Source organism: Emydura macquarii, unplaced genomic scaffold (assembly GCF_026122565.2).
Source record: "Emydura macquarii macquarii isolate MOO-44397 ecotype Brisbane River unplaced genomic scaffold, CSIRO-AGI_Emac_v2 contig_295, whole genome shotgun sequence".
NCBI classification, from domain to species: Eukaryota; Metazoa; Chordata; order Testudines; family Chelidae; genus Emydura; species Emydura macquarii.
In genome coordinates, this window is record NW_027130432.1 from 9,680,089 (window position 1) to 9,697,208 (window position 17,120).

General features: G+C 39.3%; 1 protein-coding gene across 1 annotated transcript in view; it reads left to right on the forward strand.

Moving 5' to 3' along the window:
* NECAB2 (N-terminal EF-hand calcium binding protein 2) overlaps window positions 1-17,120 on the forward strand; it is a 274,581-nt gene that overhangs the window by 74,486 nt on the left and 182,975 nt on the right. Inside the window, exon 3 of the mRNA XM_067551854.1 lies at window positions 4,239-4,347. Within this exon, the coding sequence (XP_067407955.1) occupies window positions 4,239-4,347 (109 nt within the window). The remainder of the gene's footprint in view (window positions 1-4,238; window positions 4,348-17,120) is intronic.

Below are 17,120 nucleotides of genomic sequence, written 5' to 3' on the forward strand. Positions count from 1 at the left end.
TCCTAAAGACCCACTTCTTCCATGAGGTCCACTAATAGCAAAAAGTTTAAAGTAAATAACTCTCAGCTTCCCCTTCCCTTGCTGTGTCCTGTCCTAGGATCCTTAGGGTCATCCCTATACCTGTTTTGTACAGCAGCAAGCATATCTTTAGCATGTCAGTAATACTTGGGGATGCTTACATTATGATAGGTGATTATAAAAATGTCACTTGCAGTTGCTGCTGTTCTAAGCCATTTCTTATTTTCTCCTTCTCTCAGATTACCTCCTAAACATATTCATGCATCCAGGTAGGCAGCTCTTTAAATAACCCAGCAGATGTAACAGAGAATTTGAAGTGCTATGTACTACAATAGCAAAATTGCTACCTACTTCGGTGTTCCTAGCCAAATGCTTCAGAAACTTGGGAACTGGTATCAGGAAATCAGTATGGCTCCACTTAGATTTTAGACACTTAGGTTTCAGAGGGGAAAAAGTAGTTTGTCACTTAAAAAATGGAGTAAAAGTGAAATGAGACATTCTCCTCCTTTGGAAAACATAAACTGACTGAAAAAAAATCAAACTGCTTTTAAGTAAGATTGCCTAGAAATAGCTTTTTGTGTGTGCTGATTGAAAATAAACTCTAAATGATACTAATGGGTCCAAATAACGTGAACGCAGTTTTACACTACTTCTTTCCCACTAATGCTGCTTAAAATTGCTCTAATGGGAAGGTGATTCTACTTTACCTTTGTCCAACAGAATATTATTGAGGCAAACTGCCATCTAGTAAGTTTTTAAAAACTAGATATTATATATAAGAACAGCCTTTGCAGTTTATACTTGCTAGGATAAAAGCGTTATTTATCTCTTTGCTTCAGGGTATAAATTAATCACCAACTGGGGTCAAGAAGAAATGATCCCTTCTATCTTGAGTACAGCATTACATAAGTAGGGGCATTATGGATAATTTTAATCTTCCTATGAAATATACAGCGCTGGGCAGAGTTGGAGACAGGATACCACATAAGATGGGTCATTGATCAAGTCTGATGCTCCAAGAAGAGGAGTGTTGATTTAAATGGCCCGTCTTTGAAACATGGACACTTTAGTTTTCAGTGATGATTCATTTGCTAAAGTTGTACAAAATCCTTTTCCACTGAGACTATCATTCTTGACAATGAAAATATCAAAACCTAAATAAGTCTGCTAACTGCCGCTGAGCGTTCCAGATATCTACAGTACGCCTCTGTTCTGCTGATCTTTACAGAATGGCAATAGAACAACTACAGCTCAGCATGTGTCAGCAAAAAATGGTTAAAGTCTAAATTAATTTTGGGCCAAATCTAGAAGGCCTTAGTCATTACTTGGGCAACACTCCCATTGAAATAATGAATGAATGTTTTGGGTAAGGATAGGGTAAAAACTAAATTGGGAATTCAGCATTTGGCCCATGAACTGCAGCCATTCTCCCGAGAGCCCTACAACATATAAATGCTTACCCCAATATGGATTTTACTTTCCTTCTCTTGTCACCATGTTTTTATAATCACCAATAAAATAGACACTTTATGCCAAATTAATCACTGCTCTAAATTCATTGCGTCAGCCCATGAAAACTGCATTACTGCTTTGAAGCCCAGATATGTCGTTCAGGAGCAGCACACTTTGTTTCAAGCCAGAGAGTGTTCACCTGTGGATGTGGCGAGTCAGCTAACTTTATCCTCCAGCATCATTTCCTGAAAGAGAAACAACATGGTTTTTAATTGATTTGATTAAATAATAAATGATACATTCTCGTAGCTCAGCCTAGGCAATGCTTCCAGTCCATAAATCTAGGGCTATGCAAGGAAGAGCTTTTAAATGGTGTATAAATTGCAGTAACTCCTCCACGCAAGGCACCAGTGTACAGCAATGTTAAATTATTAGTTGCTGTCTCCTAGCACTGAACAGGGAACTTTAATAGAATAAGTAAAACACTGTTATCCCTTAAAGCTACTGTGTTTCTTTTCTTTCTTCACTGTAGACCATTTTGCACAGGAACTTTCCCCAGCCCCTCAGTGTTTGGCTTCCAGCTGCAGATTGGAAGATGCTTCAGAAACTTGGGAACTGGAATCACTGTGCTTAGTGAGGGAGACTCTGTTTCGTAGCGAGGCTTGTACCTTTGTTATGTCAGGGAGCTGTTTTACAACTTTTTGTTCCTTACGTGACTACACGTCTGTCTCTCTTCCCACCCAGCCTTTTAAATGGGTAGAGCATGATTTTACAGCAGTAATCCATAATATTATAGTAACACTATGATAAGATGCAATGTTTAGGGCCATGACAGCATCTGACACTTTTTTTCAGTCAATTAATAAAGCTGGCAGATGCTCAGTCTCCTCCCTTATGCTTAACCCAGCACACATCAGTGCAGAGGGCTCTCACACACAAATGTACAACTCAGCCAAATTTTCATAAATGGCCACTGATTTTGGGTGTGTAAGTTTCTGGATCCCCAGCTTGAGACCTGAGGCCTGATTTCCAGAAGTGGTGATCACCTGCAGCTGCCATTGGGCTAACTGGAATTGAGGATACTTCAGTACTTCTGAAAATTAGGTCCAAAGGACGTCTAGTTGGATGCCCAAAAATCAGTATCCATGTTTGAAGACAATGTCAAGGGGGGATTTTATACCTTTCTATATTATAACTCCTTCACTTGATCTGTAGATTTACAAACAGATGATCAACATAGCAGATGCCTATGTGTAAGGCCCAGCAGATGAAAGTTAATGTTTCACATTAAGATGACACAGGCGCTGTGTGCGCAAACAGTTGGCAACTCAAGAGAACTAAAGTGCACTGCTATTTTGCATCCATGGCCTGAACTATAAGCTACAGTATGTAGCAGGTTGGAGAAGGTGAGTGCAAGTGCTGTGTACAGTAAGTACTTTGTTAATTACACTCCTGAGGCTTTTCTAGGCACCATGTAAACTCTGAATATCCTGCATTATTTAAACATGCAGCAGACAAAAGGGTCCCTGAACTCTTGTGCCATTCCATTTCAGAAGGAACTTTGCAGGTTTCTTTTTTCTTAATCTTATTGTACAGAGGGAATTAAAAACCTAATTATTTTCTAAAGGGTGGTGAAACCTGCACAGTCCTTCTAACCCCTGGGGAATTGCAGCTTCACATCATTCCTTTCTTGGGACAGCTGCCAAATGCCACAATTTAAATTGTAGGCCCAGATCCAGCAAGCTATGCTGTGCTCCCTGCAGGATGAGAAGGCCCACCTGTGCTGCAGGATTGGGGCCTGAGATTTTAAACTCCTCAACCCAGGGATTTAGCACATGAACTTGTTTGCAGCCTGCCTCATATTTTGGTGCCAGATAAATAATAATAGTGGATGAGATTTACAACTGCACATATTTATACAGCCCTCTCAATGCAGCTGAAAACCTGAACCAATAATAATATTGCTATTTTGTCAGATGTATCGATCCCAGCCTGTTTGTTCTATGCGTCATTCTGGATAACTCGAGAACATGCTTGATATGTTTCTGGTGCTCCCTGGTTCTGGCTTGGTTGGGAAAGCCTACAAGAATGACCTTTCTTTAATGGCTATTGCCACAGTCTGATTTCAAGTTCCATATTGTGAAAATGAGAGAATAGCTATAACTAAACTCTTTCAAACATGAAATAAAAATTGTGTTGAAGTCTGTTCTCTGAAGTGGTTTCAAGTGATTTGTCAAATATTTGAATCTTTTGACTTTTGTTTCTGTAATGTGTTGGGAGAATGAGTCTGAAGCATATAAACTAGTGAACCGGAAACATTTTCCTCAAATAGAACTCCTCCTTTATAATGCTATTAGAAGGTTTTCCACATTTTATATGGCATTGGCATTCAAGCTTATCTCCACCGCTGTCCATCATAAGTTTCCTTTTAACTCGGTAGCTTTGGCATTTGTACATGCCAACCAGCACCATAACCACTAAATGTGTGACTGCCTTTGGCAACCTCCTTCTCAGCCTTTGTAATGCATTTGGCCTTGCTGTCTTAGATGCAACCCATTTGAAAGCCTTTGTTCCAAAAACAGCCATGTACCAAGGAAACTCTGTCTTGGTGAATGTGTTGATACTTTACAGGTCAGATACTCAGAAATTCTAAGAATTCACCCCCCCCCCCTCATATTTTTAAACAGATCATGACTTTGTATTTCATTTGGTTGTGCTGTCCCGCTGTTAATCTTTTGTTCTTAACACCTGATATCTTGCTGTTTCAGATGATGGGAAGTTGTCCTTGGAGGAGTTCCAGGCTTTTTTTTCCGATGGGACTCTTAATGAGGAAGAACTTGAAAAACTCTTTCATACCATTGACTTGGACAACACCAAGTAAGCATCTGAATCTTTGTCAATTCTTTGCTGCTGACGTAGCTTTTTAGGACTCTTGATGTGCAATTATTAAAGTTTTGATGCTTAAAAGAGCTAAACATGTGCGAAGTGTATTGTGGTGGAATTCCTCTGCTGGCCTAGAAGGGCTCCATTTCTTCTGGATTTGACCTCCCATGGTGAGGACTATTAGGGCTCCTTGTACTCCTGGTATAAATTCAACGCTTCCTTAAGCACAGTCTGTCTATTAAGGTCTCTGAAATTATCTGTTTTGAATAATAGCGACAATCAGATAACCTTTTGATTTTCCATTGCTTCTACAAGCTTCGCTAGGGCTATCTAATCTAGCTGTCCTGATATATCCATGTGTTTCTAATGCACCTGTTATTGTGGGATCTAGTTGTTGTACACGTAACGGATGGCATCATTGTAATCTTATCTTTTCTGCACAAAATCTCGCCATATCACTTTCACTTTAACTGTATCTGTTTCATCACAGTATGGTTAATCCCATTCCAAATTATGATCCTAAAGCCCCAGCACTGATATCTCCAGCACTTAAAAAAAAAAAAAAAAAAAAAAAAAAAAATCCTACATCACTGAAAGAAACCCCTTTACTCAGAGTGAAATTCACACCAGTGCAGAGGGCCAGCCTGGGCCATACCACTATCTGATTCCCACTTAAAGCCTCTCAGTTAGAGCTACTGTATCTCAGCACTCCCGCAATCAGGAAGATGCTTAAATGTGGAGTTAAGAGTTTAATTTTAGGCTCCTGTTTTTGAAAATCTTGGCCTATAATATTGTCTGTTTATAAAGGAGTGCATTCCTGTGTAAAAGAAGGTAAAGTTGAGCAGAGTCACATAGGCCTCCTGTGTGTGCAGGTTCTCAAGGATGCTAATGGTTGGCTGAATCTGGAAATATTCCTGCCTTTTCTTAGGTGAACTTTGAATTTCATGACTGCCAGGAGGCAATCAGGAGGAGATGCATTATAGAAAACTAGCTGAATTCTGATCAGGCCACAGATGCTGCATTTAAGGGGACTTCAGGTTCCAGTTTTTGATTACTTCTGTTTGAATCACTAGTGAGTTTCTGTATCCTTGAAAATAAAAGGTAGAATTGTGCAAGGAGGCTTGGAGAGAGGCAGCAGTCTCATCAGAAAAGTTGGTGGCAAGCTATTTCACTTGGATTTGATACCAGGTTTGAAATTGCATCTGGACCGATATTGAGCTATAGATTGAATTCAGGGTTAGGATTTTTCATTGGCAGCATTTGGATCCTGCAACCAAGTCAGATTAAAATTATATATTTAATCCATGCACTGACCCTATGAAGTAGGTGAGTGTGTATTAATAACCCCCTTTCACCAATGGAGAAACTAAGAAAATTGGTGCAGTGGAGTTCAGACCCCGTCTGTGTAATTGCAGCATAGCTCCATTGACATCTCTGGGAAGTGCTCATGCAAGTAAAGTTACTCGTGTTATGAGCTTAATGTTTTCAGGCTCAAACCTTATTTGTTTGAAAAGCTTTCACTTTAGGAAATCTAGGCATGTGGTCATTAAAGGCACATGTAGTCTTTAAAGGTCCTATGCATTTTTTAGCATGAATTGTGTTGGTGATCCTGATGGCTAAATTCTAATTTAGCTGTTTGCATTCTGCCTACCTCATTTCCCCCTTTGGTTTCAGTTGATTATTGTATTCTTCACTTTCTGTACTAAAGTAGTGTGTTGTGTACTATTGAATAGCTGCCATGCTCTGTCCCAGAGGTGGCTGTCTTTCAGTGAAGCCCAGAAAGCACTGAAGACACTGCTTTGGCCATTTGAGCTCAACATATTTCTTATCCACTGTTTCTATGGTCCACAAAATGCAAAGTCTCTTTTCAGAGTCAAATTTTCATAGGCTCTGCTGTACTATCAAATTAACATCGCAAACTCATTTGCCTCTTGTGTTCTTCCCAGAATATGTAATTTCAGAGCTTTCGGACTGTTGTTGACATCTGTCCAGTAACACACTCCTACTGCATTCTCCTTGGGTGGAATTTGAAGTGTTTATGAACTTTCTGATGACAGGCATCTGGCACAGGCATCAGCTTGGGTTAATACATCATATTAATACACCAGTGCTCAACTCCTTGTCTTTTTTGGTGTGACATTGCCAGCAAGAGCACTGCACAAGGCAATGGAACACTAAAGGATTTATCCTTTGAGTTTTCTTTATTTCCAAGAGGAGTCAGTCTTCAAAAGACAGGTTTTATGCTCTAAAAAAATTAAAAGGAAACCCTGCTTTGAGTCATATTCCAATGTAACTTTATTCCTCTAGGGATAACAAGCCTGTCCAAATTGAGATGAAAAAGAAATCCATTTAAAGTAAAAGGGCTTATGGTGATGCTTTAAAAATAATCGTCTGGTTAATTAATTCTGTATTAAATCAGATATTGTGGAGGCAGACCCAGGTTCTAGAAACTGAAATATAATATATTACTATATTAAGCTATGTAGGAGAGAGAATAGTTAACTTTTTGGTGCCAGGAGTTTCTTTTGTGATACTCTGTTTCAGAATGAATCCATGTCAAAAGACCACTACAGCTAACATTTTGTAAGCACTTTGATGTGTATATTAGTATGTTTTTAATGATATACTTTAGTAGGATGCATTCTCTGTTCATCCTGTCAGCAGCTTTTTAATATGGTGGTGGAACTTTTTAATGTAATGCTACACAGTCATGCCCTCTTAATGTCTGTATTCCTAATAAACTATGCTGGTGCCTAAATATCAAACATAAATCTTAGAATCAGTCTTGCATATTGAATACTTGTTTGCAAGCAAAACCATTTAGTGACTTCTTGTAATAAGGTTACTCTAATGTTTTGCATAATTGTGTGACCCAATAAATCACTTCAGGATGAGAAATGCAAGAAGACCAGAGGGAGATCTGTGTTCCTTGTTGTACAATTTGCCAATGGAATATTGTGGATCTTACTGCTAAAATAACTACTGAGATTGAGTAATCAATCTCTTCTAAGTTTTCTTTTTAAATAGACACAGCATTATTACCAACGTATGTCTGCAACTTTTACTTGTAGAGAGTGAACTCCAGTTCTTGACATGAGCTAACTGCAAACACAAGCTAGTGGAAGTTCTGTGGTTGGAAGGCTTGTAGGATCAAACTCTTAATTTTATACCATAAAAATAGTGTCATTTCATTAATTAGGAGGGCTGGATAAACTGGTTAAGAAATGGTAAGAATTGACTGGAACCTTTTTCTGCAGAACTCAGACTGAATCCACGCTTTGTTTTCTGCAGTTTGAAAAAATTTGATTAATATTCTTTGTGTGCACCTGTTACAATCTAAAGAAAGTAGAAATACCAAAATACCTTGAATGGCTCTTCTAGGATTGTCTTGTAGGGTAGTAATACATCTTATAAAGGATTAAAATAATAATGTGGAGGATAGTGTGAAAGTCATGGGAATAAAAAGAACAGGGCATTCAAAATTTGGACTGTCGCACAAAATCAGATTGATATTACTTTGCCATAATAACAGAGATGCTGACTCTAGATTATCTCTCAATAAAACAGCGAGGCGGTACCTGGTAGGGGGTATACCATAAAGGTTTTGGGACTCAGGAATGCTCTTTTACCTCGTCTGAAATAATCCCTTTTACTAAATTTTATGGCGTTGCACAATGCCTGTTAATTTAATTTGGCCTTTGCAGAAAAGCAAGGGGACTAAAGTCCAGACTGCTGTATGGAGTTTAGTATCTGGTTATGGGTTGCTGCTTGAGGGAAGTGGTGAGCTTGATTGGCTTGCATTTTGATTTTGTGACTTTAAATAATTGGCAACCCATTCAGTGACTGTATATGTGCACTTTTTAATTCTAAACTAAAAGGAAATAAAGATGGGCAACCGTTCTGAATGTTATGCAGTAGTGAGCATGGAAAACATGTCATATAACAATGTGCTGTGCAAGTTGTGATGTCTGGATTCTAGCACAGTCCCCCAGCTGCTACATGTGTTGTAACTAGCTTTGAGTTATAATGGGTTGTCAAGTCTTTTACTGTTCTTACCCACACTAATCTGGTGAGCTTTACATTAGAAAGGGGTTAATTTGAAACAGTTTCTTTTTTGTTCCTCAGCTGAGGATGTGAAATATTTTCTATAACCCATGATAATTTCTATAACTTTTTTTTTTTTCAAGTTTTGAAGAACAGTTTAATCTGAACACCTGACTACCCAGGGGTCAGATTCCTTCATTGTTAGTGGTGGTTTGTTAGCAGCTCTTGAACTCCTAGTGTGTGCAACATCAGAATTTAATTAAAAAAATGTATAAAATGTTCAGCAAAAAAAAAATATATATATATATTATATATATATGTGTGTGTGTGTGTGTGTATATATATATATAAACCTGCTTGATCTAGTCATTGAGATACTTGCAGAATGCCATATTGATTTAACATCTAGTGTTCTTGGCTGAAGCAAAAACTTCTGATTTTGGTTATAGTTCCAAGTTAAATCTTACCGTCTGGAGGCATACATTTATTAATTTTTTAACAATCAAGATAAATCTACCAAATCTGAGAGAGAGAACTCTTTTTTTAAGTGGCAGAAACTTTGTCCCGTCCCCAAAACCTAACTCACTTGTGCCATGCTTCCTTCAAGCAAAAGCAATTATGATGTCTGCTCTAGAGTTGTGTGGACGGTTCTCAAGCTTTTTAAAATTCTTTTAATTTTTTGAATAAAATTGAGGTAAATTTCAAAACAGACCTTTGGAATTGAAAGCACAAAACATTTGAATATGTTAAAAACAAAAACTGAAAACATTTTTGTTTCGATTGAAACAATTCATTGAGGTTTTTTGCCAAGAAGTTGCTAAAAGATTTGGTCAACCTGAATCTGCATTTTTTTTTGGTGAAATAAAGTTTCAGCTGAAAATTTTCTCCCCAGCTGTAGTCTGCATTTTGCCCCAAAGGTCAAAAGACTTTGTCAGACTACAAAGGAAAATGCATTTGTGTTAGATGCTCTGCACTGAGAGTGCCTTGTCACCAGCTCCTAGATGTCTAAATCTGTAGTTTGTTAGTTCAAATGCTCCAGCTGATCTCCACTGCCATGGAGAATATAAGGAACTGAAAATTAATCCCTCTAACCTGAGTTAGCCTCCCTTCACCCTGCACTAGTTGTTCCTCCAGTGATAGTCTGTTTTGCACCAGATCTAACTTCCAAGTGGCCTTCCAGTGTCACCTCATGTAGGTCATATAATAATCCAGATTAGGAATCACAAAAGTGTGTACGATGATGGCACGGTTCAGAGCTGAGGAAAATGGTCACCTGACCAGGGAAAGGGCTTTTAAACTTTTCATGTCATCTGAGATCAGTTGGGAAACCTAGAGGTAGTGTAAAACTGCAAGCTGCTTAGATATAAGGCCTTGAAATCACTCAGCAATGGGGACAGGAGCCACCCCGCTCTCTGCCATCATGATCTTTTCTCCTGATACCTGTCTTGTTTTGATTACACCTTGGTCTTACTCAAATCCTGGTCTCAGCTAGGCACTAACAAAAGTAAAGACATTGTGTCCTCTAGATTTTATGAAAATGAACATCAGCTATTGTCTGTGGGGTGATGACATCAAAGCCCCATACATGCCCATTGGACAGGAAGAATTAAGAGAATCCTGTGGAACTCACATGAGATCTCTTGGGGGCAGCTATATCATCACAAACAAACAAAACCCAAAAACCACCCCGGAGATGGGGGCAGAACAAAAACCACTTAGATAACACATTTAACTTAGCTAGGATTTGTAGGCAAATCAACAGTGTTATAGGCTGTTGACAGACCTGGAAGAATTATCATGGATGCCTGACTTTCATACACCCATGAGAGCAGGGCCCTACCCAGACTGACAGAAAAAGACTGAGGAAACCCTGATGACTACAGCTGGCACTCCAGGGTGAATTTTCTGTTACTTCAGGAGGGAATTTTAGTATCTCATGCTTTTTAAATCTTGCAAAATAAAAAATTCTCTGGCCTACTGGGATATCGCTGTTCAGCATAGTGTTCAATCATCTAACACCTTGCTGGTAGCCTTTGTGTTGGGGACAATGCTAAATATGATTAATAATATTCCCTCTCTCTTTATCACCATTCAAACAAGTATTACTCCTTTGTCCCTGCTTCTTACATTCTCTCTGATGTCCAGTATGTTCTGAAATTTTTGGTTTTGAATTAGTTTAATGTCAAACATGGAATTACTAATATTTACCAGAGTTTTTTTCTTACAGGGGAATTGCTCTATACAGTAAAAAGCAAAGACTGAAATATCAGAGGGATATTGTGCATTTTCTTTTATATAGGAATATGGGGCATATTAACTTTATCATTCTAAAGGCAATTTGAATTAAAATTAATTGCTGGTTGAAAAGATAAGTTAATTTATTTTCAAAGCTATTTTGATAATTCATTTTATCTGTGTGTTTTTCTCATACTCCCCCACAATGTTCGCTTAGTGTGCAACTCTAAAGATTTTGTGACTTAGATTACTTTATAGCCAAAGTAGCTCTAGATTAAGAAAATTATGTTCTTGCTGAATATTAATAATTGCTGTTACCAGCCAAATGATCAAATGTTGATTCCAATTCCAAAGTTCTTATAGGCACAGGGGAACTGACTTAGTCAATTAGATGAAAGGAACATCTAGTTCGGTTTCTTTATTTCCTTTAGACAACAAAGGGTCATTTGGAAGATGATGGTTAACCTGAGGAAAAGTTGAGAGGAAGATCACAATTCAGGGGGGAAGATGAGTACTTAATGACCAAGGGCAAAGTCTGTGCTACAGCCTATGGGTAGCCTGCTAGAACATGCTACAGCTTGGAAAGTTATTTTTAAAGGATAACAATTCCCCAGCATAATGTGTTCTTGTCATCAGGGGGAGGCTTTGTGTGTTTAACTCAAATGAAATATCCAAAAATAGCCTTGGAACATTAATGAGGCTTGTTCTCTATACTTTGCAACATGACCCAAATATCTGAAAGTGTTACATCTGTATCCAATCAGCATCTAACGTGCGTGCTTAATCTGGTCACTTGTGCAGGATCTTTTAAACAGAGTCTGAAGTATACTTTGTAAAGCAGAAGTCTGCCAGTATTTCCTACTTTTTAAGCAGCACTAAAGAGCATCGTTTTCTGAAGTCCGATGACACTGTTCCATAGGGCTCTTTCTGTTGACAGTAATTTTTTTGCACATCAATAGATCTCAGAGACTGAATTGTCTTTTGGTTTTTTATCTTATTTCAGATGAACTAATTAGGTGAAGGGTTCCTGTGAAACTCTTTGTGTGATGTTCAAAATGCCCCTCATTTGTGGTATGTCAGAGTCTGTTGTAGGTGAAAATGATGTGAACCTTTAAATTTAATCAGTGATCACAGTGGCTCATTTGCATTGCCATAGGAAATAACTTTCATGTCTCGTTTGTGGTGTTATTCCCCCTCGGACCTTCTCTTTGCTAAATATAAACATCATATTGCATTTGTTGATATCCTTCAGAAACAGATCCACATAATGGTAACACCGGTTTGTTTTGAATATCAGTGAGGGCAATTAGAGAACTGGGATCTTTGCTGAAATTAGGGAATCTGAAATCCCACTAAACACAGGAGTGTAATATTGCTAAATAATTGACTCAGGTTCCCAACAGAGGGTTTTTTTTAAACCAAGTTCCTCTTCACAATGTTTGTTTTAAAAGGGCAACACAAAAAAGGGCAAGTAAAAGAGAAACATACTTAGGCTATGTCTGTACCACAGACCTTACAGTGTCACCACTGCAGCTGCACCGCTGTAAGGTCTCCCGTGTAGCTGCTTTATGCTGATGGGAGAGAGCTCTCCGACTGGCATAATTAAACCACTCCCAATGAGTGGTGGTAGCTATGTCAGTGGGAGAGGGTATGCTGCTGACATTGCGCTGTCCACACCGGTACTTTTGTTTGTGAAATTTATGTTGGTCAGGGGGTGTTTTTTTCACACCCTTGACCAACAAAAGTGCTAGTGTAGACAAAGCCTTAGTTTATTCACTTAAAAAACAAGTGAGTAACTATCTCAGAATTTTAAATGTACTTCCTATTTAACTTTCAAAATGATAAAACCTGACTTGGTGTCCCTTGAAGGCAATGGGAATATTTTCATTGGGCATGGGATCAGGTCACATAATTAGCTTATTTTTAAAATCTGTCTAGAAGCCACATAATGGAATAGTTTGAATATAGGGTTGTAGTCATGAGCTCCTGAGTTTTATGACAAAGAAAACTCTAATTAGATGCATGGAAAGACTTCTGTCTGAGGGACAGTGAAAATATAAGGCCAGTGTTTTAGAAAAAGGACAAATAAGAGGGCTCCTAAAATAATGGTACAGAGAAGGTGATTCCAATGTTCAGATGGTTATGATGGGGGACATACAAGTTTCTAGATTCTCATAACACAAATGAATATCCAATGAATGTTAAAAGTAAGACCCTCAAAACTGCTAAAACAAAATACTTGAATACAAAATTCATAATCAACCTGTGGAATTCACTGCTACAAGAGAGAGGGAGGCAACATTTTTAGTAGGCCTTCACCAACCTGTTTATCCAAATCTTCTCAAGTTTGGCCCGCAAAGCTCATCTGAAGATCTCATGAAAAGAGCCAGGGCTGTGTGGAATTTCAGCATTTCTGCTTCTAGTCCCATGCAGAAGGCTCAAGATTGCTCAAAACAAAGTTTTTTCGAACCTCCAAAACAATTTATTTCGGGTTTGTTTCAAGTTCTGGACACATGTTCAGGTCTGTGGTATTGGAACCCACTCCCATAGACTGATGCTCAGATGCTCTAAGAACGGTACTGAGTCCCTGATCCAGCATCGCACTTAATCACATGCTTAACTTTAAGCACAGGTGTACCATTGACTTCAGTAATTACATACATGTTTAAATGTTTTGCTGAATCTGGGCCTTGGGGTTTAATGCTGCACTGTTGAAGCTAAAGGGATGTTTGCCACTGACTTCAGTAGATGCAGGGTTGTGCCTGACATGAGGTAGGTAGAATGTGTCAGCACTATTATAAGTAGCAGGCTTTCTTAAAAAGACATAAAACTCCTTGCCCCTTGCTATTTCCTATTCTAAAAGAATCAGTGAATTAGGACACTGAAGTGGTGCCATTGCTGGTACAAACCAGACTGTATCTAAATAGATGTTTTCCTCCCTCACAGAAATGTCAGCTGTCTCCTTCTGTGTTTTTAAAACTTTTAAAAAGTCCTTCCAGGGATGAGTTAGGCTACACTAACTACACTACTGAGCTTACAGTGGCGCAGCTGCAACGCTGCTAGTGCAGATGCTCTAAAGCCGACGGTAGAGAGCTCTCCTGTTGACTTAATTACTTCAGCCTTCGTAAGTGGTGGTAAAGCTCTGTGGGAGAAGCTCTCCTGCCGACATAACGCTGTCCATCCCAGTGCTTAGGTCAGTAAAACTTGTGTCGCTCAGGGAGATGGCTTAGCTTGAACGGCATAACTTACACCGATGTAAGCTGTAGTGTGTATGTAGCCTGAGTGTAGTGAGTTAATGTGTTAGTTTTCACCTCTGGACATCTGGGCTCACTTTAAGAAAGAGTTGGCCAACCCAGGCTGACCAGTGTCCATTTGTTCACAACCACCTGTTACAGCAAATTTGTCAGTCTCCACCTAAGGACGTCCAGGAATGGAATAACTGTGGAAAGTCAGGATGTAGGTGCCTTTGGGCAGCACTATGGGCTATTTAGCACGCGTGCACAACTTCTGTTGCCATTATTGAGTTACTATTTGTGTAAGCACTGAGGAAAGAACATTGTGAAGAGGAAGCTTACACAAGTCCATCATGTAGTCTATTTGGCACTAACCAGTGCTGTCAATCCCTGGCTTTCCTAAGCAGCCAGTTTGTTCAAGCCATAGATCTGTGCAGTGTCTGACACTAATATATCATCATTACCAATGGTTTTCATATAGTGGGAGGAGTGCATGCGAGGGGCTGGTGCACAAGACTTATGAGGAGAGACTGAGGAAACTAGGTTTGTTTAGTCTGTAAAAGAGAAGAATGAGGGGGGATTTGATAGCAGCTTTTAACTACCTGAAAGAGGGTTCCAGGAAGGATGGAGCTAGGCTGTTCTCAATGGGAGTAGATGACAGAACAAGAAGCAATGGTCTCAAGTTGCAGTGGGGGAGGTCTAGGTTGGATATTAGGAAAAAGTTTTTCACTAAGAGGGTGGTGAAGCACTGCAATGGGTTACCAAGGGAGGTGGTGGAATCTCCATCCTTGGGGGTTTTTAATGCCCAGCTTGGCAAAGCCCTGGCTGGGATGATTTAGCTGAGGTTAGTCCTGCTTTGACTAATGACCTCCTGAGGGTCCCTTCCAATGCTAACATTCTATGATTCTATGACTTGAGTGGTATGAGTACAGTGTGTTACTTTCTGATGAATCCTGACCAAGCTCCATGTAATGCTCCTCTTGGCTGTAGTACCACTTTTTATTTATGGTATGTAGCAATTTTCATTCGATCTCTATATGTTTTAGTTACTTCACACGCTCCTGGAAGAGAAAGTAATGGTGTTCATATGGTTCAGAGGCAGTTCGAATAGATTAAGACTTGCCCAAGGTTACATGAGAGAGGGCAGAGCGAGGAATACAATCCAGAAGTCCCAATCACTGCCCCTCTGCTCTAACGACTTGATTACACTACTTATCTTTCACTAGTCAAGCAAAAACAACATTGAATCAACTTGTAAAGAAGAGAAAGTAGAGTGCCTATATGTTTTTGTAAGAAGGGGAAGGAGGGGAAATGTAGAAATGGATATTGAGCAGCCTTATTTAGTACTGGAGAGAGATTTTTTTAAAATCCTTTTTTTGCTATGTCATGCATTTTTCGTAGACTAAGAGAACAATCCTCTGGGGAGCTGATCTGTTTATTGGAGCACAACTTTTCAGATGGGATGCACATGTCCATTCAAAAGAAGCCAGGAAAATGGAATTAACATTCTATTGTACCAGCATTTATAATCACCCAGTTAGGCTTAGGGTTGTTATTTTAATTGCTTTTATTCTTTTTTTCTTTTCTAAATAAGTCCTTGTCTCCAGTGGCAAACATTAAAGAAAATGGAACTTGAAGGCAGTATTAAATTAAAAAAATATGGTATCTCTTCTCAGAGGCACTTTACATTTTCCGCAGATAGTCCATAACTTCATCATAGCCTGTCAGGTGGCTGTGAAAATAGAGAAGCCAACGCAGTTGGATTTCATGTGATTTAACAAACTGACAGATCTTCATTGTTATGGTGGAGCACTGTATTCTCGGGTGGGGGGGAGTATGTATTTTTGAAAAAGTGAAGAATTTGGTTGCCCACCTAACACTGTTGATTCAGTGCCTTCTGCTGAAATCAAATTTGTGGAAACTTCTGAACTGTTGTCTTATGGATATCGGTTTTCCCCATCAAATGTCAGTTGCTTGGATACCTCTGAGGCATAGTATCAATAGACTAATTCAGTGGTGTGGTGTGGTGTGGGAATTACAAAGGAGTGGGATGTGATGGGGTATCAGCAGCACGGTTGGAAGTGTTTTAGCTGAGATGCACCTGAGTCTGTTTGGATCTGAAATCGTGAAGAGTTGGGGAGCAGATGTTGAGGTCTCATATTCTGCAGTGGGCCCATTTCCTCCACTGTTCCGTAGCAGTCATGTGGAGAGAATAAAAACAAGCATTAAAAGCCTGTTTGACTGACTTCAGTGGTCTCTGGATCAGGCACTGATATGGCAGCTGAGAGCCATAACAGAGAGAGAAAAACACCATGGGAGTATGTACAAATTAATTAGGGTTGAACTTCAGAGGGTACAGCAATTCTTTTAGATTCAGATAAATGTCTTGGTATCTGACTGCCCACCCCGACCTCTTGAGTTGGTAGAAGTCATCTGGCACTTTCCCATAAGACTTGCAGTGTTTTCCACTTCTATTCAGGTTGGAAATGCGAACTGAAATGCTGTTCTTGCATTATTTTACCACATATGCGGCCAATTCTGGCTAGCCACCAGAAAAGTGTATCTGTATAAAACTGAGAATGGTATAAGCTTTATCTAAACTTGCGAACCTTGGAAGGTTCATATCACGTTTTGGGAAGGATTTGGGCTGGCACTTAATTTATGCAATTTAGTGTCTAACCATAGCAAAATGAGGGAGGGAGAGAGGAAAGGAAAGATTATAAGACATTATTATTCAAGTACTTCCAAGTATTAACATCCCTCTCCCACTTTATCCCCACTGTTATCCCCATTTTACAGATGGGGAAACTGAGGCACAGAGGTGACACGACTTGCTCAAAGTGTCACAATAGGAATCAGTGGTAGATGTAGGGTTAGAACGTGGAAGCTCCTGGCTCCCAGTCTTGTAGTCAGACCGTGAAGTGTCTCCAAATATGTCAGAAGAGAGAAATAGAGAAGCTGACCAAGAGGAAGAGAAAGTATTGTAGACAGACACACACACACACAGTGACATGGAACCAGAGACACTTGTTTCTTTCACCCAAGACTCTAGAAATTCACTAAAGAGAAGCATTGGCAATGGGATGCTGCAGAAAGCAGCAGTGGACTCAACTCATTTGGCTTTTTCTGTTAGAGTTGGATATTCTGTCTAACTGGGAGAAATCTGCCTCTTAGTGAAGTCAGCAGAGTTCTCTGTGGAGAGAGATCCCCCCATCTCCCCCTTCCCCCCAGGATGCTAATTAACATTTCTCTTAT